General features: G+C 38.3%; 3 protein-coding genes across 5 annotated transcripts; 2 read left to right on the top strand and 1 right to left on the bottom strand.

Annotated features, from left to right (window-relative positions):
• The first annotated feature begins 12,465 nt into the window (after positions 1–12,465).
• LOC121766366 (metal tolerance protein 1-like) lies at positions 12,466–16,333 on the top strand. Of its 3 annotated transcripts, XM_042162645.1 has the most exons (4): positions 12,466–12,738; positions 13,289–13,369; positions 14,431–15,717; positions 15,906–16,333. In XM_042162645.1, exon 3 carries the CDS (start codon positions 14,431–14,433, stop codon positions 15,703–15,705), a length of 1,275 nt encoding a protein of 424 aa, XP_042018579.1. In that variant the 5' UTR covers positions 12,466–12,738; positions 13,289–13,369; the 3' UTR covers positions 15,706–15,717; positions 15,906–16,333. The 3 variants fall into 3 exon arrangements, with proteins under 3 accessions (XP_042018579.1, XP_042018578.1, XP_042018577.1); XM_042162644.1 differs by lacking the exon at positions 13,289–13,369 and having other exon boundaries at positions 12,467–12,738; positions 15,858–16,333; XM_042162643.1 differs by lacking the exon at positions 13,289–13,369 and having other exon boundaries at positions 12,469–12,738.
• A 1,367-nt stretch (positions 16,334–17,700) lies between these two features.
• Positions 17,701–20,221, top strand: LOC121769170 (soluble inorganic pyrophosphatase 1-like). The gene is made up of 9 exons (XM_042165890.1): positions 17,701–17,815; positions 18,205–18,337; positions 18,418–18,446; positions 18,845–18,910; positions 19,047–19,154; positions 19,419–19,484; positions 19,559–19,679; positions 19,762–19,843; positions 19,947–20,221. Exons 2-9 carry the CDS (start codon positions 18,211–18,213, stop codon positions 19,987–19,989), a joined length of 642 nt encoding a protein of 213 aa, XP_042021824.1. The 5' UTR covers positions 17,701–17,815; positions 18,205–18,210; the 3' UTR covers positions 19,990–20,221.
• A 344-nt stretch (positions 20,222–20,565) lies between these two features.
• Positions 20,566–22,202, bottom strand: LOC121767445 (mitochondrial import inner membrane translocase subunit Tim13-like). Its single transcript, XM_042163709.1, has 2 exons — positions 22,008–22,202; positions 20,566–20,939 (listed from the first exon to the last, which is right to left on the bottom strand). Exons 1-2 carry the CDS (start codon positions 22,119–22,121, stop codon positions 20,793–20,795), a joined length of 261 nt encoding a protein of 86 aa, XP_042019643.1. The 5' UTR covers positions 22,122–22,202; the 3' UTR covers positions 20,566–20,792.
• Between the last annotated feature and the right edge of the window lie 1,544 nt (positions 22,203–23,746).

The following is a 23,746-nucleotide window of genomic DNA, read 5'->3' as shown; positions in this document are numbered from 1 at the left end:
CCGGTCTTCAAATCTTCACGCATGCTCACGAGCAATGAGTGAAGAAAGCTCTTCTCCTCGGGGTCCTCTGCCATCTTCCAATAGGCTAAGATCTTGACCATCTGAGCACGCGCTTGTTGATGCGCGAAGAATTTGAGATCCTCTGTCGACTAGCCAAGGGGGGATGCCGACTGGACCTCCTGGGACCCCCCGGCGCCCCCTCTCCCGTTGCGCCCGCCTTTGACCAACCGGGCGAGTTCGGCGAACGAACGATGGAGAGGACGGGAGCTCCTGAGCACCCTCGGAGAGGTCGTGGGAACCACCGCTGCTGCCGCTGTAATCACCGGTATAGTTCAGTCGTTGCTTCTTAGGCTAGCCAGCGTCGACACCTGCCCGGAACTTCTCGGAGTCATTCAACACCTCATAGCAGTTCCGGTAGGTGAACTCCTTATACAACCCTGGCTCGGGGAAGGCTTTCTCTGCTATCCTCCTGCAGTCATCCTCCGTTTGGCCACTGCTCTGCATGTGGAGGGATACCCGAAAATCGGGATACCCCAGCCCTGATTCGGTCCCACGCCTTCCGGCACTCCTCCCCGTTGCGCGGCCACCCCTCCGGGCAAAATGCCTTGTAGGCTGCTGCTATTTTGACCCACATGTTGACGATCCTCTGATTGTTCGAAGTGAGGGGATCATCGCAAACACTCACCCATGCCTTGGACAGCGCGACGTCCTCCGCATCCGTCCACCTCCTCCGTACCGAGTAGTCGTCCTCAACCGGCTGCGACGACTCACTGACCCTCTTGCCCTTCCCCTTGCCCTTCTTCTTTGGGGGGCCTCGACCCCGCCCTACTCCCCCCGTTTGAACGGGAGTTTCCTTCGCACCGAGAAGATCAAACCCAAACTCCTCTAAGGAGAAAGTCTCATATTGCGTGAACCGCGCCTCCGCTGGGGTTGATGTGTGCGAAGAAGCAGTCAAAAAATCAAAACTAGGGCGATAGACGTTTCCCCCCCCCCCCCCCGGCGTCCCCTGCGTCGCCGGTACCACTCCCGGCATCATCTGCATCCCGAGTGCCCACCCCGGCATCGCCGGTAACCCCCCCGACATACTCCCCCCGGCTGCCAGCCCGGGCATCATCTGCTGCCACGGGTACATGTTGTAGTACCCGGGCATCGGACCTCATCCACCTCCCAGGGTACCGGGGGAGTTTGAGACCCGCTCGTCATTGGAGTACCTTCGTTGTTGTTCACCATTTCACGTTGTTGATCTTGTACAGAAATTAAGATAGATATAGTACTCGTTAAAACAAGTGGTGCGAATGAAAATGACGTGCAAAACGCGTATATATAGTGTTTCGAAAATTAAAAAAAATTCACTCGCCGGTCCGGAGCCTGCAATGGCGGCGAGCGGACCGGCGAGCGCATCGCCCAACGCTCGCGAATCGGCGTGAGCTCACCGATTTTTTCACCGAAAATGGCGCTCGCCGGTTACAATGGTTCGGCGAGCGCCGGAGATCGGCTAGCCGGTCCGCTCGCCGCCATTGTGGATGCTCTTACACATTTTTAACTATGAAGACTAAAGAAAATACTTCTCTTACAACATTAGAATTGACCAATATGCCCATGCTAATCCTGTATATATATAAGAGCATCCATATCGGTGTCTCGATGCGGTCTCGTCTCGCCCAATTACATTAGGAGGCAATGAATTACACATTTTTAACTATGAAGACTAAAGAAAATACTTCTCTTACAACATTAGAATTGACCAATATGCCCCTGCTAATCCTGTATATATAAGAGCACCCGCATCGGTGTCTCGATGCGGGCTCGGTCTCGTCCCGGCGAGAAGAGACCGCATCGAGACACCGATACGGGTGCTCCGTCGCGCCTCGTAGCCCGGGGGGAGGGGTGGTTGGCGGGTTGTCTCGCCACGCGCGTTGGCTACGTGTCGAGCAGCGGTTGGGGCGTGATGCCCACTCGCCGGCTCTGCGAGTGGGCATCGATTTTAGGCTATTTTTAATTATTTTTTTAAAAAAATCTGAAAAATAAAAAAATAATAATATTTGACCGTTTATTTCGGCCATTTTTTTTACCCTTTTGTTGTTTTTTTCCTTTTTTTCCACGTTCATCTATAATAACCCAATTCCCCTACCATTTTTTCGGATGTTGTAATTTTCGTAGTTTTTAATGATTTATGAATTATTAGTATTAATTTAATATTTCAATGAAATATTAATTGAATTTGTTGGAAATAAAAATAAAAAAATGAAATTGAATAAATCGTTAAGGGATAAGATGGTTAAGAGATGAAGGGATGTAAGTGTTGTCTCTTAGTTAAGAGATTGGATAAAAAGTGCAATGAGACCATAAATAGTGAAGAGGTGAGAAGGTATTGAGACAGAAACGTGGATGGCTGAAAGATTTGAAAAAAAATGAGAGTATTACTTTAGAAACATATGCATTCCGATCCAGGCAGCAGCCATCATTACTGGGTCCAGATTCGGCAAAAATATAATCATAACCCAATAAGTATGATTACGGCAAATTGATTCAATCAGATACTCCGTCGTTTCAAGTTGTCTTTGGGTATACAATTTGTGTTATCCATTTCATAACAACAGTTGATCTCTTGCTTACAACGCTTCAATTTCCATATCACCGCAAAATTACCCTTTTCAGAATGCTGAAGGTTAATATTTAATAATTGAAGAATACGACAATTAATGAAAGATTAAAATGAAAATTTCTATAGAAAATTATTTATGTATAGCTAATATGAGTAGAGGGATTCCCCCTTCTAGCTTAATGTTAGATTTGACCCCAGTCGAGCTACTCACCCCACCCATATATAGTGGCGGATGCATGATTTTAACGATACGGAATTCAAAAATAATTTATAATAAAATAAATATATATAATTAAAAATAATGTTTAAATATAAAGTCAAATAAATCATATCATAACATTTTGCTTCTATTTTTCATCTTCTGGAATCGCTGCATAATAGTTTCATTAGTGACAATAACAATGACATCCTTTTCAATGTAAGGAACTAAGTATCAATAATAGTTAGTCTCTCAAACTATTACTTAGAGGACTCTTGATGAATTTCATTGATGAAAATGTTCTTTCCACTAAGGCACTAGCAACCGGCAAGATCAATGACAACTTAACTAACAATAAACTAATGGGAAATTTTCATGCTTTCTTGTAGAAACCATCTTCTAAGCATGACAACCAATCCCAGATACTTGCGAAAAAATTTCATCTATCCAGACATAAAAAAAAGCTTTTAGGTTGATTTTCAAGCTCATTCAAAGCAACGCCAAAAAATTTTGATGGATAATAATTAGCAAGGCGAAGCAGTTCTCCTAATTAAATAATGTATTGATCACTCATGTTTGTGTGTATGTAGTAGGAGGTGGAGTATGAAATGGTATAGGTGATCCTCATTAGGTCGGGAGTTGATCCTAATTGTCTTTTATTTATTTATTTTGGACCAGGTTAATTTAATCTTTGGATTCATAACTAATTAAATTATTTGGGCAATGTACTTTTGGGTCGTGGGCCCAATTGATAAAATTCATATATTGGACAAATAATTGAAGTACTAAACATGCAGTCTGAACTTTTGATTTAATAATCGACCTAATCCTTCATCCTAATGGAAGAGCAGTTAATTAAGTCCGACAATTAATTAAATTCACAAGTTGAATATCTAATTGTATTTTATTAATTATTTCATTATTTTGGATTTGATTTAATTAGTAAATTAGTTCATAATTTTATTTAAATGTGTTTCAGATAATTTGAGAATTTAACTTTTATATGGGCTCCTAACTTAATTTATTTTTTTGTATAATTAGATCAAGGACTCAATTATTCTGAAAATAAGAATAATTTTTTGATTTTAGCACATACTTGCTTGGCTGTATGTATGTCTTGATCCAAGAATTCGTGTTCTAATTTTAATGTCGAAAAATTTGTTTGTTTTGACACTCTTTATTCATAAGACATATCAGAAAATATTACACAACTGTTATAAGTTACCTGAGCTAGCTCAATATTGAATTATGGCCCCATCATGATGTCTTCTAAGTTGTTCTTAAAGCAATTAATAGTGATCAGGGCCGTCCCGACAAAATCAGAGGCCCTGTGCAAAAATCTAAAATGAGGCCTACCACTATAGAAAAAAAGACAATGCATTTTAAAGCTATATAATAATTAAAGAAAAAAAGACAATGCATTTTAAAGAAATATACTATAGAAAAAAAGACAAATTGATGCGTTTGCGCTGCTCCCAATCGCAATGGCCGACGATGGCAGGCGCTGCAGAAGCGATCAACGATGGCTCTGGTGAGCTGGTCCCTGTTGCGGCGTTTGTCGATGAGGAACACCGAACACGAACAGGCGGCTCCCAGGTCTACGATCGGGAAAAGAAACCGATCAGAATTGGAGTCACGGTGCTAGAAAAAGGCCTGAGCGTTGCTATACAAGAGAAATAGCTTTGTTTGGCTGAAAAAATAGGAATACATGTATATGGGCTGAAATATTTCAGAGGCCCCTGAAAATTGGGCGCCCTGTGCGGTCGCACAGGCCGCACGGACCTGATAGTGATACACATTTGCTACGTAAAGTAGTTAACTCGTGCTTTATCTGTTAAACCAGTTATACACTTTGGCACGTAAATAGTTTAATCATATGACGTTTTTATTATATTTGTACGTGATACAAAAATCGTGCAAAATTGGTAACAATGAAACTCCTTGGATTAATGTCTCGCTTTTTCGCATATAATTTCGTACTAATACCTTTTTATATTAATTGTTAACATTTTTCATAAACTTCTGTATTTTAATTTAATTTTAAACGTGTTAACTAGAGTTTATTATACCCAAATAGAAGATATAATCTTGGTTGCATTACTTAACAGTAATTGACTATTAAGACCATTTCCAATCATTTACACCAAATTAACTCAAACCCATTTTTTAGTATATGTCAGGCTAAAAAATAATTTTACTTCAATCATTTACACCAAATTTAAGATTTACACCATTTTTTGGATTTTGTCTCACAAAACTTTTGCAGTAACACCGAATATGGTGTTGTGTCACAAAAAACCCCAAAAATGGGTTTGAGTTTAGTGTATGGTTGGAGAAGATTTCTACACCAAAACTCATTTTTGATATATGATTGGAGATGGTCTACGTCTGATGATTTTATTATAACTTTTGGTTTCAAATGATAGTTATGGTATTTTCAAATAAAAAATTTGACAGCGGACCGTGAGTGAGTCAAAAAACTGAATAAATTTATTTTGAACGTAATATATTTAGTACTAATTTGAAACAACCGTCCACGTTGAACGTGAACTTACCATCATTTTTAAATATTTTCCCCGAATAAAATTTTCACTCTAAGAGGCAGCCCCGTCATTGACAACGGTTATGATAATGATGTAACGAGAAAATAAGTTAGCAATATATTTCCATGATGAATTCAATATATCTTTGTCTGCAAAAGACTAACTGATTATGCAAATATGACATATTGATTTCTGAAAATTGGACAGTGACAAGTAGATAAGAGCATCTGTAACGGTGGACGGAAGGCATCCGTCCGTCCATGCCGCTGGCAAGGACGAGCTCCGCCGCCGTTGCGCTCGCGCTGCTGGCACGGCGCTGCTCGATGTATCGAGCACGTCCGTGCCAGTGAGCAGCTAACGTGGCGCGCACCGATTGGGCAACGACATAGCCGTTGCATTTGAATTTTATTTTTTTAATTAAAATCGGTTTTAAATTAAAAAAACTGATTAAAAATAAGAAAAAAAATATTTTTCCACTTCCCAAAAAAAATATATCCGTTTTTTACCACTTTTTAATTTTTCCCCCCAAAAATACACATTTCATTTATAAATACCCCCACTTTCACACCAAAAAATTCACACCACACTACACAATTCTCATATTCATTCTCACATATACATTCTCATCTTCATTCTCCCATATCCATTCTCAATCTTTCTTTCACTCCTACAACATAACAATGTCCGACTAAGGCAATAGCCCACGGGCTCCCACGGTTGGAACCCCGAATGGTTCTCTTCACAACCGTTTCATAGTCCGGAAACGAAATATTCGGCCCCTCCTCAAACCCAAAGTTCGGGCATTCCAGGTGGCTACCGGCCATACCCAATCGACGACCAAGATGCCCCCGAAGGGCAATACAGGTGGACACCCGAGCCTAGGCCGACCGCCCCCTCCCAAACTCCGACTCCTCCTACTCGCGGTGTCCGCACACCGTACACTCCGGTGGAGATGGATAAATTGTTCGCGGTGTACTTGGAAATCTCCGAAGATCCGGTGGTTGGCACGAACCAATCCGGCGATCACTTTTGGTGGCGCATCGCTCGCCGGTACAATGAAAACCAGCCGCCGGGAACAATGGAGCGCAACGAGAGTATGGTGCGCAACGCCATCTACCGAGCCAACGAAGAAATTGGCAAGTTCAATGGCTATTTCCTCCCGGAAGAGCGGTCGGCGGGGAGCGGCCGGAGCAAGGTCGACATCATCACTGCCGCGATGAGCACCTACCAATCCATGAACTACAAGCCATTCAAGTACCTCAACGTTTGGCAGGAGACGCGGACGCACCCGAAGTATAGGGGAGGCATAACATCCTCCTCTAGCGGCTCCTCCAAACGGTCAAGGTCGGTATCCCTATCCGACGCCGGCTCCGAAGAAGTGGCTAGCCAACTCGCCGGAGCTAACTTGGGTAGCCCTGACGCCGGCCCGAGCGGTTCCCAACGCCGACCGCAAGGAAGGAAGAAGGCGGCGGCCAAACCGCCAATGCTACCGAACCCGCTCCCGTTCCCGTTCCCGTTCCATATGCGCCACCTCCACCCCCCACCAACTCGTTGTGGACCCTCTTGGTCCAACTCAATATGGCCGATAGGTCAACTATGACCCCCTCGCAACTTCGATCGCATGAGGCCATGATATTGGGCCTCCAAAGACAATAGGGGGTAGTGCCGCCGGATGAGTAGTCTTCCACGGGGGTATTTTTAGCTTTTAATTATTAGGAGTTTAATTATGTAATTTTTAATTTTTAGGATTTTAATTATGTATTTTTAAATTTTTAGGATTTTATTATTTCATTTTTATTTTATTTTATTTGTCATTTGTAATATTATTTAGGTTTTTTTAATGAATTTTAATATTATGGAAATGTTTTTGTTTAATTGAATTTTAAATTGAATTGTGCTCGTCCTTACGGAAGAACACAACTGTGGGTGCTGTGCTCTTGCCAGAGAGCAGGCAGAAAAAGTGGGCCGGGTCCACAACCGTGCTCGCTGGCAAGAGCACGGTTATGGGTGCTCTAAAGCCATTTTTCATCTGTTTTTATTTTTTGCATAAGAACCGCTTTATTAAAATTTGTATTTTCTCTCTTCATTAAAACTGTCTTTGTCTGGAGAAGATTAGTTTTTTTATGTAACTGTGACATACTGATTTCGGGAAATCAATTTTATTATTCGAAAAAATATATGAATTGGTTATTGATGACTAAAAACACAACCATTGTCTCCCTTCTTTGAAATAGTCAATATTTGCATAAGACTAGTTGATTATGTAACTATGACATGGTACTATTTGTTGGTTCTATTTTATCATTCAAATAATTTGAAAATTGCTTACTGTATTTTTCATCTATTTTTTTTATTATTTTTGTAGTTGCTCTCTTCGTCCTAATAAGCAGAACCCGGTTTCTTATAATTATAGTAGTTTTCTTCATTCTTTGAAATAGTATCTGTTTGTGGAAGACTACTATGTAACTATGAGATTCTAATAATCCATTTAAAAATTTAAAAATATTGAATTTGGTTGTTAAAGCGAAAAAGATAAAGCTATTTTTCAACTATTTTGAAGACATTTCACTATACAGGCCAAAAAGACATTGTTAAACTTTGTCAAACAACTTACAAACATCCTCTAATATTTTTTAAAAAAAATTAACGTCGTCGTATTAAAGATATACTTCAATATGTAATACTACTAATTAACTAGGTAGCATACTAAACAGTATAGATAAACAATTATCTAAACTTATATCTATATTGACATATTCGAATCTGGGACACATTTAGTGATTTAGATCATCCCTAATTCCCAAGGGGACAATTTGAAAGTAATGTGACTGAATTATCTCAAGCCCAAACTCATTTCAAGTCCAGGCCCAAGAAAGAATCTCCAGCTCGATGATATAAAGTTCAGCTCATTGTTGAAGCTGAAAAGCGTTACTTTTCTGTTTTAAAACGGCTAGGTTTTGTCGTTTCATCTCTTGTATTGTGTTTCATATATAAGGGGGAATCAGAGAGAGAGAGTGTGAGCAGCACATACAAAACCAGACAACATTTTCATTTTCGTTCGGAGTTTTACAATTGAAATAGGGGTTTTCAATTGAGGGATTAGCTTTAGAGATTGGTTTGATTTGTATTGAGATTCCTTGTTTCTGCTTTTGAATAAAATCACCTCCTACTTCGTCCGTGGATGTAAATCTCGCAAGAGATTGAACCACGTAATTCTCGCGTCGTCTAATCGATATATTTGTTCTTGATTTAACAAATTGGCGCCGTCTGAAAAGTTCACCGGTCGAAATGATTTTGGGCTTTGGCGAATCAAGATGAAAGCCCTACTGAAACAGCAGGGGCTGTCCGAGGCGATTAAGTCGGATACGCCAGAAATTGTAGAAGGAGAGGATGAGAGAATCTTGGACAAGAAGAGGGAAACGTTCGAGAAAGCTCACAGCGCAATCGTGTTGTGTCTTGGAGATAAGGTTCTTAGGGAGGTATCCAAAGAGACTACTGTTGCTGGGATTTGGGCGAAAATGGAATCTCTCTACATGACGAAATCTCTTGCGAACCGCCTTTACATGAAACAAAGGTTGTATTCCTACATGTTTCAAGATGGAAAGTCCGTCGAAGAACAGTTAGATGATTTTAATAAGGCTATAGACGATCTTGAAAACATAGACGTTAGCCTTGATGATGAAGATAAGGCTATCTTGCTTCTAAATGCACTTCCAAATCCTTCGATCATCTCCGAGATGCTATGTTGTATGGGAGAGAGAAGACCATCACTCTAGACGAGGTCCAATGTGTTTTAAAAGCGAAGGAACTTCAGAAAGTTTCTGGCTCGAGCCGTGATCAGGCCGCAGAGGCTCTTGTGGTCAAGAAATTCAAACTTAAGAAGCAACTTAAAGGAAAAGATAATCAAGGCAAATCACATATTTTGGGCCAGAAGCAGGGTGAAGAAGTAAAGGAAATGAGGAAGTGCCATTGGTGCCAAAAACCGAGTCATCTCAAAAGGAATTACTACGCATGGAAGCAGAAGCAGTCAGAGTTGAATGGCGAGGCAAGCACGGCTGATTGTGCAGCTGAACTAGAGCCGGCACAAGTTCTTAATGTGGCTGAGAAGGAGATAGCTGATTCTTGGATCATGGACTCGGGATGCTCTTTCCATATATGCTCGCACAAGGATTGGTTTGAGAATCTTGTTGAGGTCGATGGATCAGTTTTGTTGGGCAATAATCAGGTATGTACCATTAAAGGAATTGTCAATATACGTTTTAAAGTTCATGATGGTTCTGTTAAATTGATCACGGGTGTAAGATACATACCGGCAATAAAGAGAAATCTCATTTCTTTGGGAATGTTAGAACTGCAGGGCTATTATTTTACTTCATCTCATGGTTGTATGAGGGTTTGTAAGGGATCTGTAGTTGTAATGACTGCCATTAGGAGGAACAACCTTTATTATCTTCAAGCTGAAGTTGTTGTTGGGAGCTCTTGCGTAACTGAGGATGACAGCTTAAATATGTGGCACATGAGATTGGGCCATGCTGGGGAAAGAGGAATGAAGGAGTTGTTGAAGAGAGGCTTGATAAACGTCAGTGATCCGGGTTCAACGAGATTGTGCGAATCATGCTTATTGGGAAAAAGTAAGAAACTGCCCTATAGTTCGGGTAAACACAGTTCCACAAAACCTCTTGATTATTGTCACAGTGACTTGTGGGGGCCGAGTCTAGTCAATTCTGTAGGGGGAGGAAGGTATTTCATGAGTATATTAGATGACTACAGTAGGAAAGTTTGGATATACGTTCTCAAAGAAAATCAGAGACTTTTGATAAGTTCAAAATCTGGTGCAAAGCTGTGGAGGTGGAAAAGGGGTACAGTCTGAAATGTTTAAGGACTGATAACTGTATGGAGATCCTGTCTAGCGAGTTTGACAACTTCTGCAAGGAAAGAGGGATTAAGAGACATAGGACCTCACTTGGGAATCCGCAACAAAATGGGACAACAAAGCAAATGAATAAGACTTTATTGGAGAGGGTCAGATGCATGATGCATCTGGGATTCCTAAGAAGTTTTGGGCGGAGGCTGTCTTTACTGCTGCAAAATTGATAAATAAGTGTCCATGCTCTGCCATAAATTTTGATATGCCCGACAACATGTGGTTTGGTAATCCTGGGAGCTATGAGAAGCTGAAAGTCTTTGGCTGTAGAGCTTACGCTCACATTAAACAAGGAAAATTGGAGGCAAGAGCTTTGAAATGCATTTTCTTGGGGTATCAAGATGGAGTGATGGGGTACATATTATGGTGTACTGAACTTGGTCATCAGAAGATTGTAATCAGTCGTGATGTTGTTTTCAATGAATCAGAAATGCCCTACAAGGTTGGTGATACAACAAAAGAGTCTATTGAGTTTGTGGATTTTGATCTAAATAATCAGAGTGGTCAAAGTGGCAATGATTATGAATCAGTCCAGATAGATTCAGATCAAGAAAGTGAACCACCTAAGCAGATACCTGAAGCATCAAACGATCATGACAGAAGAAGTGATTATTTGTTGGCAAGAGATAGGACAAGAAGAGAGGTCAGACTACCTAGTAGATATAGAGATGCATATTTTGTCTACTATGCACTTTGCATAGCAGAAGAGTTAGAGCTTACAGAGCCAAGTACTTATAAAGAAGTCATTGGCACAAAGGATAAACATAAGTGGATAAAGGAAATGAACAAAGAGATAGAATCCTTGTTGAAGAACAAAACGTGGATTCTTGTTTTAAGATCTCAGATTCAGCAAAGGCCTATTAGTTGCAAATGGATTTATAAGAAGAAGGTGGAGGTTTCACAAGATGACAAAATTCAATTCAAGGCAAGATTGATGGCTAGGGGTAGAGGAGGGAGTCGATTATAATGAGATCTTTCCTCGGTTGTGAAGCATAGCTCTATAAGGATCTTATTGGCAATTGTGGCCTGTAAAGACTGGAAATTACATCAATTGGATGTAAAAACCGCCTTCTTGCATGGAGAATTGGAGGAAGTCATATATATGGAGCAACCACAGGGCTATGTGAAGCCCGGTGATGAAGACAAGGTTTGTATGCTCAAAAGGAGCATCTATGGTTTGAAACAGAGTAGCAGACAATGGTATGTGAAATTTGATGATCAGATGTCCAAGATGGGGTTCAAAAAGTCAGCTTTTGATAGATGTGTGTAGATTAGATTCAAGATTAGGAAACAAGTAGCATATCTCCTATTGTATGTTGATGATATGCTTGTGGCTGGACCAAGCATATCAGAGGTGAATCAGGTCAAGGTGGAGCTTGAAAGTGTCTTTGAAATGAAGGATGCTTTGAAGTTACTTCGTTACAGTTAGATGATTTGCCACTTCTAGTCATTGCCCCCTTTGGCCGTTAGTGTACTTCGAATTAATTTTGCTTATCATTAACATCTTGGTAGCTTCTTTCGATCCTCAGTTAAACTGCTGGATTGGGGAGAAGGGGGCCACAGGACAGAGGCTCAAATACAAGCTCAGTATAGGTCTGCAAGTTAGTATAGGTCTGTGCAGAGTAGGTGTACAAGTTGGTGGCCATTTGACTAAAATGCTCTTAAAGGTTTTTGAGCATTTTTGGTATGAAAATTGGCTACAAATATACGATATGTGATTATATTTAAAGTTTGGGTCGTCTGACGATATTTTTTTTTATTAGGGATCAGTAGTGTCACAAATAAAAAAGTTATGGACTTTTAAGGTAGTTTACTCTTTATTGAAAAATCTTTATGGAAAAGGGAAAGTATTTAAAATGGATCTGAAAACTGACGAGTGCATTTAATTGTCATCCCAAATTACCAGATGACCATGGTCCATGGATGTCAGCCTGTCTGTCACATTACTACCCATTTTAAATTAGCATCATGTCAACTACAATACGAAATAAATCCAACCACACCTGATATCGATATGTACACCTCCTCCATAAATCCAACTATATGAGTCGAATATGTACTTTAAAATTCATAAATTAATCGAAACTAATAGTATTATACTCACCCCAAATAAGAAAAAAAATCCACCCAATGTAAGAAAAAAGTTATATTAATAAGTTTCGGTTTCAAGAAAAAAAAATCGGAAAAAGCATAAATTAAAGCACCCCCAAACTCCGGAAACAAAAAGATTATGTTATAGATCCAATCATTCTCGTAGCCAAAAAAATATAAATAAAAATATAGAATTTAGCTGTTGGAAATTAAGTAGAGCAGCTGCCACAGAAAAAGCCCATTCCAAGTTTCCAATAAAACCAACTCTCTCTCTCTCTTTCTCTCTGCGCGCTGCTGATTCATCTCCGCTCGGCATAGTACTCACGCCCTAACCCTCGCAAACTTGAGAGTTTTGCCGCGAATCGTTTCTCTAAAGGTAACTTTCTCGATCCTCCTTTTATTAAGTGATTTTATACTGACATTACTTTTTTTTGAAAAAAGCACAAAAACAATACTCTAATTACTTCCTTGTTTCGCATCTATCTCCTTACGCACTATATGATTTTTGTTAATTGGTGTCTAAGATCTAGTTTCTGATAATTCCCTCCCGCAATCAATGGAGGCTGTTCGATTTGTTCCTAGTTTTTTTTTCAATAAAAATGATAGTGGTTGGACCCCTGGAGATAATAATGTCTCTTTTGTTTTCTACCTTTATTTTTTTTATCGCGTCCTCATTTTTGTATCTATTTGGATTTAAGTGGCATGTTCAGCTCATGAATTTATATACACTAATTTTGTCGTTTCCAGATGTTCTGTTTGCGGGTGTAAGATTCCTTTGATGGATAGTGATAGTCTGGATATGAATTAGAACCATGAAATATGCCTGTCTAAGTTTTACTTCGTATTTTATTTCTTTGCATTGCTCTGTTTGGATGACTGAACATCAGTTGCATGATGGTTGCTCACTGGATTTAGAATTCTTGTAGCCACTCCTCCCTCTTCCAGTTGAGTCTCTCTAAACGACAAAAGCTCAATCCTCATCTCTCAAATCTGTATATCAAAATAAGGTCTAATTCTTTCAATTTCTGAGTTTCCAAAACTGATGTATATGTATGAATATCTGCACCTTATTATTTGTTGATCAGTTTTGGTGTATACTAATATGAAATAAATTCAGCATTCTAGCAATTTTTAGGAAGCCACGTGATAGCACTCTTAGTTTATAATAATCTTGCTAGGAAACTATTGACAGCATGGATTAGTTACTTTTAGCTGTAGAGTAACTTTTATTAATTCTATTTTCTAGACCAGAAAGTGAGAAAATAGGAGTTTGCATAGCGCCATTAGTTAATTTATGAACTGGTTCTTCTCTTCATAACACTCAGCTTCAAGTCTCTAAGGCCTCACTTTCAAGATCTTGTATCTTTTGTTGAAGCACATGTTCGGCATTTTATGCTGCCAAGATTGTATACTGTGCATTAAGTCTTGACTTATTGTCGTGTTAAGTTTAAGTATATTGATATAACAGAAATCTCAGTTGTAGTGTATTAGATCCGAATTGCTATCTGGCTCGATTTAGCACATAAGTACGTATTCTCTTCTTTTCTTCTTCAATATATATTGCTTGATATTTATCAAACACATTTTGACCATTGCCTGTGCATTTTTTTGTTAAATTTAGCTTTAGCTGAATTGTTGGTGCCATTTTATGCTGCGCTTGGGTTGTTCTTTTGTAGGCAATGGATTTGATTGGTGCTTGGGACTTTAAACTTCAATTTTTTGGGTTTCAGCTTGGTTTTTAACTACAGGCTCAGTGCTTAGCCAGTGTAGGAATCTTCATAATATAGTTTACCTGCCATATCACCTTTGGAATACATTCATTTAAAATTATTCATTACGGGGTGTTTCAAATTTATGCTGCCTGGTGTAAAGTTGTTATATCAAAGGCTTACCATCTCATAATGCTAAGTCTTAATCGTATTGGAGCTAATTTGATATTGTATAGTACTTTATGCTTGTGATCTTGATTTTTCACCTTATGATGTGCTTGAGGGGTAACTTCTTGAGAAACTCCCGGTAACTATATTATTTAGGAGATGGTTGACTGGTGAAACTTTCTTGTGTTTAGATGGAGGCACAAAGTTCAGTGGAAGGGCATCTCATTGAGATTTGTACTGATGCACCATCTACGGAGAGGGTCTCTGGTGGAAGCAAGGGTTGTGAGGGTGCAGCGTGTGGGTTCTCTGATGCCAAGACAAGCTCTAAGGATGCACAAGAACGTTCCGCCTCTATGAGGAAACTTTTGACTGCAGTTGCTTTATGTGTCATCTTTATGAGTGTGGAAGTTGTTGGGGGTATCAAAGCCAATAGTCTGGCAATATTGACTGACGCGGCTCATTTGTTATCAGATGTTGCTTCCTTTGCTATCTCTTTGTTCTCATTGTGGGCCGCAGGATGGGAAGCTACCCCGCGCCAGTCATATGGATTTTTTAGGATAGAGATACTGGGGGCACTGGTCTCAATTCAATTGATATGGCTTCTTACTGGGATCCTTGTCTATGAAGCTATTGTGCGACTTGTACAAGAGAATGGTGAAGTTAAAGGCTTTTTGATGTTTCTGGTGTCTGCTTTTGGACTGCTTGTAAATATTATCATGGCTGTCTTGCTGGGTCATGATCATGGACATGGACACGGGCATGGCCATGGACATGGCCACGGACATGATCACGTGCACGCTTCAGGACATGACCATCATGGACACGAGGATCATGATCATGGCTCAGAGGATGACCACACACACAGCCATGGAGTGACAGTCACCCGGTATGATCGTTCTACACAAGGGCATCACAAGCATGATGAACATCATGTACACGCTGTAGATACTAGCGAGCCTTTGCTAATCAAATCAAGTGAGGACAGCAATAAGGTGGATGGTGGACACAAAAAGAAGGAGCGAAATATAAATATTCAGGGTGCTTACCTTCATGTGCTTGGAGATTCCATACAAAGTGTTGGAGTTATGATTGGTGGAGCTATTATCTGGTATAAACCTGAGTGGAAAATTATCGATCTTATATGCACTCTCCTTTTCTCTGCAATTGTGTTGGGAACCACAATTAGGATGCTGCGCAATATTCTTGAGGTCCTCATGGAGAGCACTCCCAGAGAGATCGATGCCACAAGCCTTGAGAAAGGTCTTTGTGAGATGGATGAGGTTGTTGCAATCCATGAATTGCATATCTGGGCGATTACTGTGGGGAAAGTGTTATTAGCTTGCCATGTCAAAGTTAAACCTGAGGCCGATGCTGACATGGTTCTTGACAAAGTCATTGACTACATCAAGCGAGAATACAACATAAGTCATGTAACAATCCAGATAGAGCGAGAACAGGCCCCGTAATTTAGCAATCAGGTGGACTTGTTGAAACATTATAGTTCCTGGAAAATATTCATGTTCTATTAATTTGGGAACCACTTTCGTTATCTATTTTCATTCTATGCTTTTGTTACTTTGTTCTTCCTAATGGCCTTCACATGATTTGCTTTCTCCAGAGTTCTATTTATAAGGGTATTACTTACTGGAAACCTACATGTGAGCAGGCATCTTTGTTGAGATGGTGAAACTCCCTTCGTTTGCACTGGTTGAAAAGGTTAAGGAAACTCCATTCTATATGTGATGCATTGCTGAATGACTGTGTTCCCCTTCCTTGTATGGGACTATAAACAAAGGGCAAGGGTCTTTGACTTTGCAGCTTCATTGCACTTTAAGAAACTTTGCACTTGGAGATATTTAATATTCTGCAGATTTATAGCGCCTGCGTTTGCTCATCTTGGTTTAGATTGCTTGAAACTTTATTTGCACGTTTGTTACAAAGTTTTAGCCCAAACTTTGTCTCTACAATGACTTCTTAGAACTTATAATTTCCAATTCTTATATGTATATATAATTTGCTCAGTTCTATTGATGAATGACTAGTGTGATTTCACTCGTACCTGAAGAATGAAGGTCCATAACTAGTGTTATCTCACTCTTTGGTCTCTGATATTGTGAATTTTTGTAAGCTTTTTATTTTTTATTTTACCATGATATCTTTGATTTTTGTGTGTTTTGTAAGTTTTTGTTAGCAATTACACCTCAGAAACTCCCCCTAAAGAACAAGTAAAAAAAATTTATGGTCCTAAAAATTAGTAGTAAAAATATTAAGGTCCGTTGAAGAACTGAGATTGTCATTCAAAATTGTTCAGAAACAGAGTGTTACTTGACCCTAATTAAGGATGTTGGTCTTGTATTTATGTAAAATAGTGCTGGAGATCTCGTAATTTTGGCATTTGCTAATTAGTGTTGTAGAACAAGATGGGGATCACAAATTTTTTCTTGCTGTTTTGCATACAAAGTTTGGAGCAATTGGTATAGTTGATCCATGTTGTTGGGCATAAAAATCCATTTTGTCATTTGAAGCAATAATTGAAATTTGAGATGAATAAAAGATCATTAGCATGGTGGAGGGGCATTTCGATTTACTAATGAAAAAACGCATGACCTGATGGCCATCCACTATTCATTTATCCAATGTTGACAACACCAAAACGGATTACCAATTGGGACTTTACGTTACTCTGCGCCAAATTATACATCAATAATATTTTTGGACTAAATCAAGATTTGAATAATCCATGAAAATCTTTGACCTTTTCATATCCTATGTCACCATGTAGAGGGGAATGGATCCTCTCCAACTCACAAAAACGCGGAAACAAGCAAGCATTCATAAATCATTAAAATGGATCATACGGATAGAGTCCAAAGTAGAGATAATTGTTTTGTTTTTATCTGTCTCATATTTTATCCAATTTCGCATCGAAACTCTTGCCTTTCCCCAAATCTTTAGTTTTATAAGTATAGATAGAGTATAAATAGAGATCCCCTTCAAACAAAAAGAAAAGAAAAAACAGTAGAAATGTAATAGAACCACGTCAATGAAAAAAGATACTAATGCTATCAAAATACAAGATAATTACAAAAAAACATGCATGACTTGATCGATCGGTCATCCATTAGTTATTATCAAATAGTATTTGACAACACAAAAGGAATACCATGCTTCTTTATACATAAATACACTACAATAATATTTTTGTAGTAAATCAAGATTAGAATAATCCATGAATATCTTTGAACATTTGATATCCCGCACCGTGTAACAGAGAGACACATTATAATCGAATATTTCGTTTATCCAACTCACAAAAACGCGGAAACAAGCAGGCATATTCCTAAATCATAAAAATGGATACACATTATATAATCGAAATAAAATTATAATGTATGGTATCGTGAGAACCCACTATACCTTTATGCTGATTGGACTCTACGTGGAGTTGACAATCCTTTCATTTCATTTTCTATATAAACCCAAAACAAACCCCTCTCACAAACCCATCACCCCATTTTCCTCCCATTTTCGCGATTTCCTCCCAATTTCTGCTCTCACCACTCTCCTACTTTTCCGGTACGCTTTACTTTTCTTCTTCAAATCATTTTCTTTCTCTCAACTTTGTATCACGAATCTATAGTTCACACAATTTGTTACTCACCCGATCTTCATGTGCATTAACTGTATCGATCATTTGTTACTCCGATTTTGTTCATATCACTGTGTGATTTGCGATCTCTTTCTTAATCCATTTTGATACACGCATCGGATCTGTTTCGGGAAAATGAAGAAGATATTTCCCGCTCTGACATCAAATTAGTGTTTATAAACGTATTTGAATCAGTGATGTTAATGTTTTAAGTTTTCTGATGTCATGATAGGAGCGTATAGTTCGGGAGATTTCTGCTATGTGAAACGAGTGTTACTTCAAAGGTGCTTGTGTCTGATTTATTGGTTTGATTCAGGAAAATATGAGCAACCAAAATGGGAGCGAGTCCTCAGCTAAAAAGAAGCCAACTCCCAAACTGAATGAGAGGATCCTCTCATCTTTGTCAAGAAGATCAGTTGCTGCTCACTCTTGGCATGATCTCGAGATTGGTAATTCAATGTTTTGGACCTATTTTGTTGATAGTTCTTTGCGATGCTGTGATTAACCGCTTCTCTGTATATATTTGCAGGACCTGGAGCACCAGAAATTATTAATGTTGTATGTAATCTTTATCTTTTATCATACTACTATTGAAGCATGAGATATAGTTTGATGACTAACTCATGTCTTCTCATTTGAAATCTGAGATTAACTGTGCAGCTGCATCTCGGCACTATAGATATTCTTCTAGTTGTTGGATAATTTAAGGCACATTGCATATTTCTGTATGTTATAGATTTGATGATCTTAAGATTTTTGCATTAGCGTATACAGTACATGATTACTTGCTTAACATAAGTATAAGCCTAATGGAATTCGTTAATAGAAGGTGACAAATTTGTGATGCTTTTGATGCTCAAGCAACCTTCTCTTTTTGTCTGATTATTGGCTAAAGAAGCCTTTCTGTTTTGCAAATTCTTTCATTTCTTGGGAAATTGAGTTACCTTTCATTTCAGGTGATTGAGATTCCAAAAGGAAGCAAAGTGAAGTATGAGCTTGACAAGAAAACTGGCCTCATCAAGGTATGATTATGGTATAGTGTTTGTGGTATTAGTACATATGGGTTTGTTATGAAATATGAAAACATGCATTGCATGTTGAACATACATTCATGCACAAACAACTTTTGATTTATTGTTTTAAATCATGACCATGCAGGTTGATCGTATACTGTATTCGTCGGTTGTCTATCCTCACAATTATGGTTTCATTCCTCGAACTCTATGTGAAGACAATGACCCCATGGATGTCTTAGTCATTATGCAGGTAAACAATTTTATCAAGTATTCATAATAGTACGCGGGTGTTTGCTGTTGGTGATAGCTTAGACAGATAGAAGTAGTATAATGCTAATCTAAATAAGTTTGATCATGTAATCCCTTAAATACTCAATCCTATATATATCTTCAATCCAATCTTTATGTCCCTTCCTGTTCAATACACCAGGCATAGTTTCAGGATTTCCAATCTTGTTATGTGCATCTGTTCAACTATTCTGACCCTCCTGTAATAATGTAATCTCCTTTGCAGGAACCTGTGGCTCCTGGTTGTTTCCTACGAGCCCGGGCCATAGGCCTGATGCCAATGATTGATCAGGTACTGCAATTCCACCAATAAAATGAAATGCATTGTTTCTATTTGTTGTACACTAAGTTTCTTTGTCTGGATAGGGAGAGAAAGATGATAAGATCATTGCAGTATGTGCTGATGACCCTGAGTATCGCCACTATACCGACATCAGCCAGCTCCCACCTCATCGTCTTGCTGAAATCCGGCGCTTCTTTGAAGACTGTATCCTTTAATAAGTTTCCAGTTTCATTTTTCACTAAAGATAATTTTAGGTGTACAATGAAATTTCTTAATCAGTAACAAGATAAGAAGAACGAGCACAAGGAGGTTGCAGTCGATGAGTTTTTGCCTTCAGGTACCGCCTTAGAAGCCATCCAGCACTCCATGTAAGTTTTTTCATTATCGTTGCCATTCAAATATCCATCTTTTTAATTAGGAAGTAGCTTCATAATTCCCGTCCTGTAAAATCTGAATGTGCTGACCGTGTAGGGACCTTTATGCTGAGTACATCATGCAAACCTTGAGGAAGTAAATGAATTCAAGGGAAAGATACACACCTTGTTTTTCATGATTTGTCATTGTAATTTTGTTTTGTTGAGTGATACTACACAAGATTTCTGATGAAACAGCTTGTAATTTGTTACATGCCAAGGGAAGCATGGCATAGCCCAAATGCCAGTTTATCTTTTCATACTTTGTTCATCAAAACAATTAAATGTTTTGTAATTCTCAGCACCCTTTATGAAGAATACCCATTTTGAACATCTTTTCTGTTAACTTGCAAGTGTTTATCTTTGATGATAGTTTCTGGCAAATTGATCATTGTTTTGCCCATTGCTTACGACTGAAATCTGTCTACGTAACATTTATTCTAGTAGACTCTGTATACGTCGAAATATGACGTTTATAAAAGTCTCAATTAAGAGAGTATGATTTGCATGTTTCCACTGAAACTCCTTTCACCAAAATTTAGTTTATGCAAAGACTGAAGCATAACCATAGCACAAGCTTTAAGCACACAGTTTAGAATAAATCGACATAGCTTAACACAATAATAAACATAAAGATTATTTGGATAAGCTACAGTTGAAAATTAGGCAGCACAAGCTTTTGGCACACAATTTAAAATCAGCATAAAGATTATTTGGATAAGTAGCATTTCAAATCTAGGAAGCATAACAATTGTACAGCTTATTCTGAGGTGCATTTTTACTATATTCCAAAAAAAACTCTGGATACGACCTTGAGATGAAGAAATACAAAGACATAAAGGAGCACAAGTCTAAAAACAATCATCCTTCAACTCTGCAATGGCTTTCGTTCAGGAAAAAATGTTCAGCGTTGGTTAAACAAGGCTTTGCCAATGATACCAGTGGCCTCAATGTAACGATCTACGCACCTGGAGATGCAACTGCTCTCACTCCCACTCAAGCTACTGCCTGGTTTGGTGATACACTTGTCAAAGCACTTCCCTCGAACAGTCTACACGGCAGTTACACAAAGAAGTTTTATAAGGAACACATAAGAAATGCACAGAAAGAGTCACGCATTTGAATAATTGAAAGCTTAAAATACAATATGAATTTAATCTTTTTTTCATGGATAATCAGTTTAGACTTAAACACTGAAGTTTAATCTTTTTAACCTAGGCCCCAATATATGTAGTGAATGACATCATATCATCAAAAAGCAGTTTCTTTCACATAAGTTAAATTACTCTCATCTCCTTCGATGATAAAATTGTACAATCGAGAGGGCTTTTGTGATTCTGAGCAAAAAAATGGATGTGCAAGCTTGAGCAGGATAACAGAGAGAGAATCACCTTTTAATGAATCTCTAAGTTATCAACAATACGTGTTGAAACTGAAACATAGCAGCAGTTTCTAGTAGATTCTTGAACTAGTCTGCTGAGTCCATCTTAAAAGATTTCAATGTAACCCAACCCTATCCAGTTTAATGGTCGCCCTTAACATGATACAGGATCATTTTAAAGGTGGTGCTAAATGGATAAATCTAATGCAGGACCTCCTCTTTTCTACACTACAAGAAATCTTCAACTCATCCAAAGACAACTTGGGCTAAACAATATGAAACAAACTAGATATGCCAGGAAATTGCATTTTTTCTGTCAATGCATATATGAACATATACTTCAAGCAATAAACCAATCACTGATTAAAGCCAATCAGATATGTCTAGCCAAACTCCAGTCCAAAAACCTATGTTTAGCGACCTAAAAAGTGTCTAATTAAAGGTTTAACCAAGTTGATGCCAAAAGATTATTAACAAATAGTATGAGAGGCACATTAATAAACCACATGCTTTAAACAAAAAATCGAACATGAACATACTGCCCCTCTTCTATCGTAGAACACGCTGAATTCAATTGTATTATTCCCATCTACGGGGTGGAAAAACCAACATATAAATGGAGCATCTCTCAAAGTTCATGGACGACTATCGAATTGAAAATTAGGTTCGATTTGGGAATATTGAGAGACTAACAGAAGAAGGGAGACAATGTGGGTAATTGAAATTAGGGAGTGATACCTCGAGAAATTCTTCGGCATAAGCCTGCTCAAGCTGAGTCCTGAGCTGACTCATGATGTCATCCGTTGAGAATTTTGGAGATGATCCGCTTGAGGGCGAGGAGAATGAATCCATTGATCTGCCGATCGCCGTTTTTCGTTCACTCTAAATCGTGCTTCTCTAAACCCTAGCTCAAATTTGGTTGGTTCACTTCCCTTTCTCATAAAACCCTCCTCCTTCCAATATTAGACTTTTACTCTTTTGCCCCTTAAATTAGTAATAGTATTAGTATTCCTCAAATAATGATTTCATTACATTACTCGTATAAAAAGGGATTAGTATTATCACCATTTGAATCCTACTTATATTCTTTTCTTTTGTTCTAAGCTCATTTATTTCATGCGCAATTTTTATTATTAGTAACTTTTTTCTATACCTAGTCCACTAACATTGACACATCTAAACATCCCAAACAATGGGCTGCTTGTGATCATGGATTGTAAATTGGTTTTGGGCCCAGCCCAATCACAAAGAGGAAAATGACAACTTGATGGCTACATTATACTCCTATATATATGGCTCTATATATCGACCTCAATTTCAATTCAGGTATATTAATTTATAAATTAAATTATCCAAGTTTAATTAATGGAACATCATGAATTCGCATACACTAGAGTGTGCCTCTGATTTTTTGGATAACAAGAAAAACTATTAGATAAGGAAACTTCTCTATACAACTAAGAATTCTCATACTCATAATATAATTTATATTTTAAAAGTTGCCCACATTTACTTTAGCTATACGTTTATTGTACTCCATATTTTTGTGTTTTTCACCAAATAATCACGGTTTCAATAAGAGAAAAATAGTTAATTAGGTTTAGTTTACGTATAAATTCTTTACATTAGTATATCATGAATTGGAGTGAGTATATATTTAGAGGGGCGTGGACTTGAATAGGTTCATGAAAATGATCTCCATACCTCAATCTCAATACATGAAATCCATCATGATCAATCAAACAGTAGCTGAAACTGAAATCTCAAGGATTTATATAGTAACTTCCTTGTCACATATAATCGTCCCCAAACAAATTTAATAAATTTATTGCATGGATTTTGACATCCGCTGATTAGTTTCAAGATCAAGAATTGCTCAATCAAGAAAGTTAATATGATAATTAAATAGGAAGTGGAAAGTTGTCAATACAGATTTCAGTTTATCCAATGAAAAGAACATTTTCCAAGAATCCATTCCCACCCAACCACGTGTACACACACAAAAAAGAATGAATGAAAGAGAGAAATTAAAAAAAAAATTATCATCAAATGCATACATTAATTAATTAATTAATCTATATATACAAGTACTATTGCTATTTGCTAGTGTGTGTGTGTGTGTGTGTGTGTGTGTGTGAGAGAGAGAGAGAGAGAGAGAGAGAGGCAATGATATGATGAGATTTGGAGGTATTGAGAGAGAGTGGTCCATGACCTACAAAGGCTAGAACCAAATTGCATCGGCCTGCAAGTTGCAGCTCTGCCCATTACATTTTTAAGTTATCTCAAACACTTTTTCCTTCCTAAAACTAATATACAAAAGTTATGCTTCATATGTCTTTATGAATCGACTTATCTGATCAATCACAATACATGTCTCTACTCTTACCATTTTTCTTTCCCATACCTTTTAATTGTTCATGTTACTATCCCAATGATTAGGTACGCATATCTTTGTATAGAACACATTTTTATTGTCT

Source organism: Salvia splendens, chromosome 15 (assembly GCF_004379255.2).
Source record: "Salvia splendens isolate huo1 chromosome 15, SspV2, whole genome shotgun sequence".
NCBI lineage: Eukaryota > Viridiplantae > Streptophyta > Magnoliopsida > Lamiales > Lamiaceae > Salvia > Salvia splendens.
Note: the sequence above shows the minus strand (reverse complement) of the source record. Positions and strands in the feature narration are given on the sequence as shown.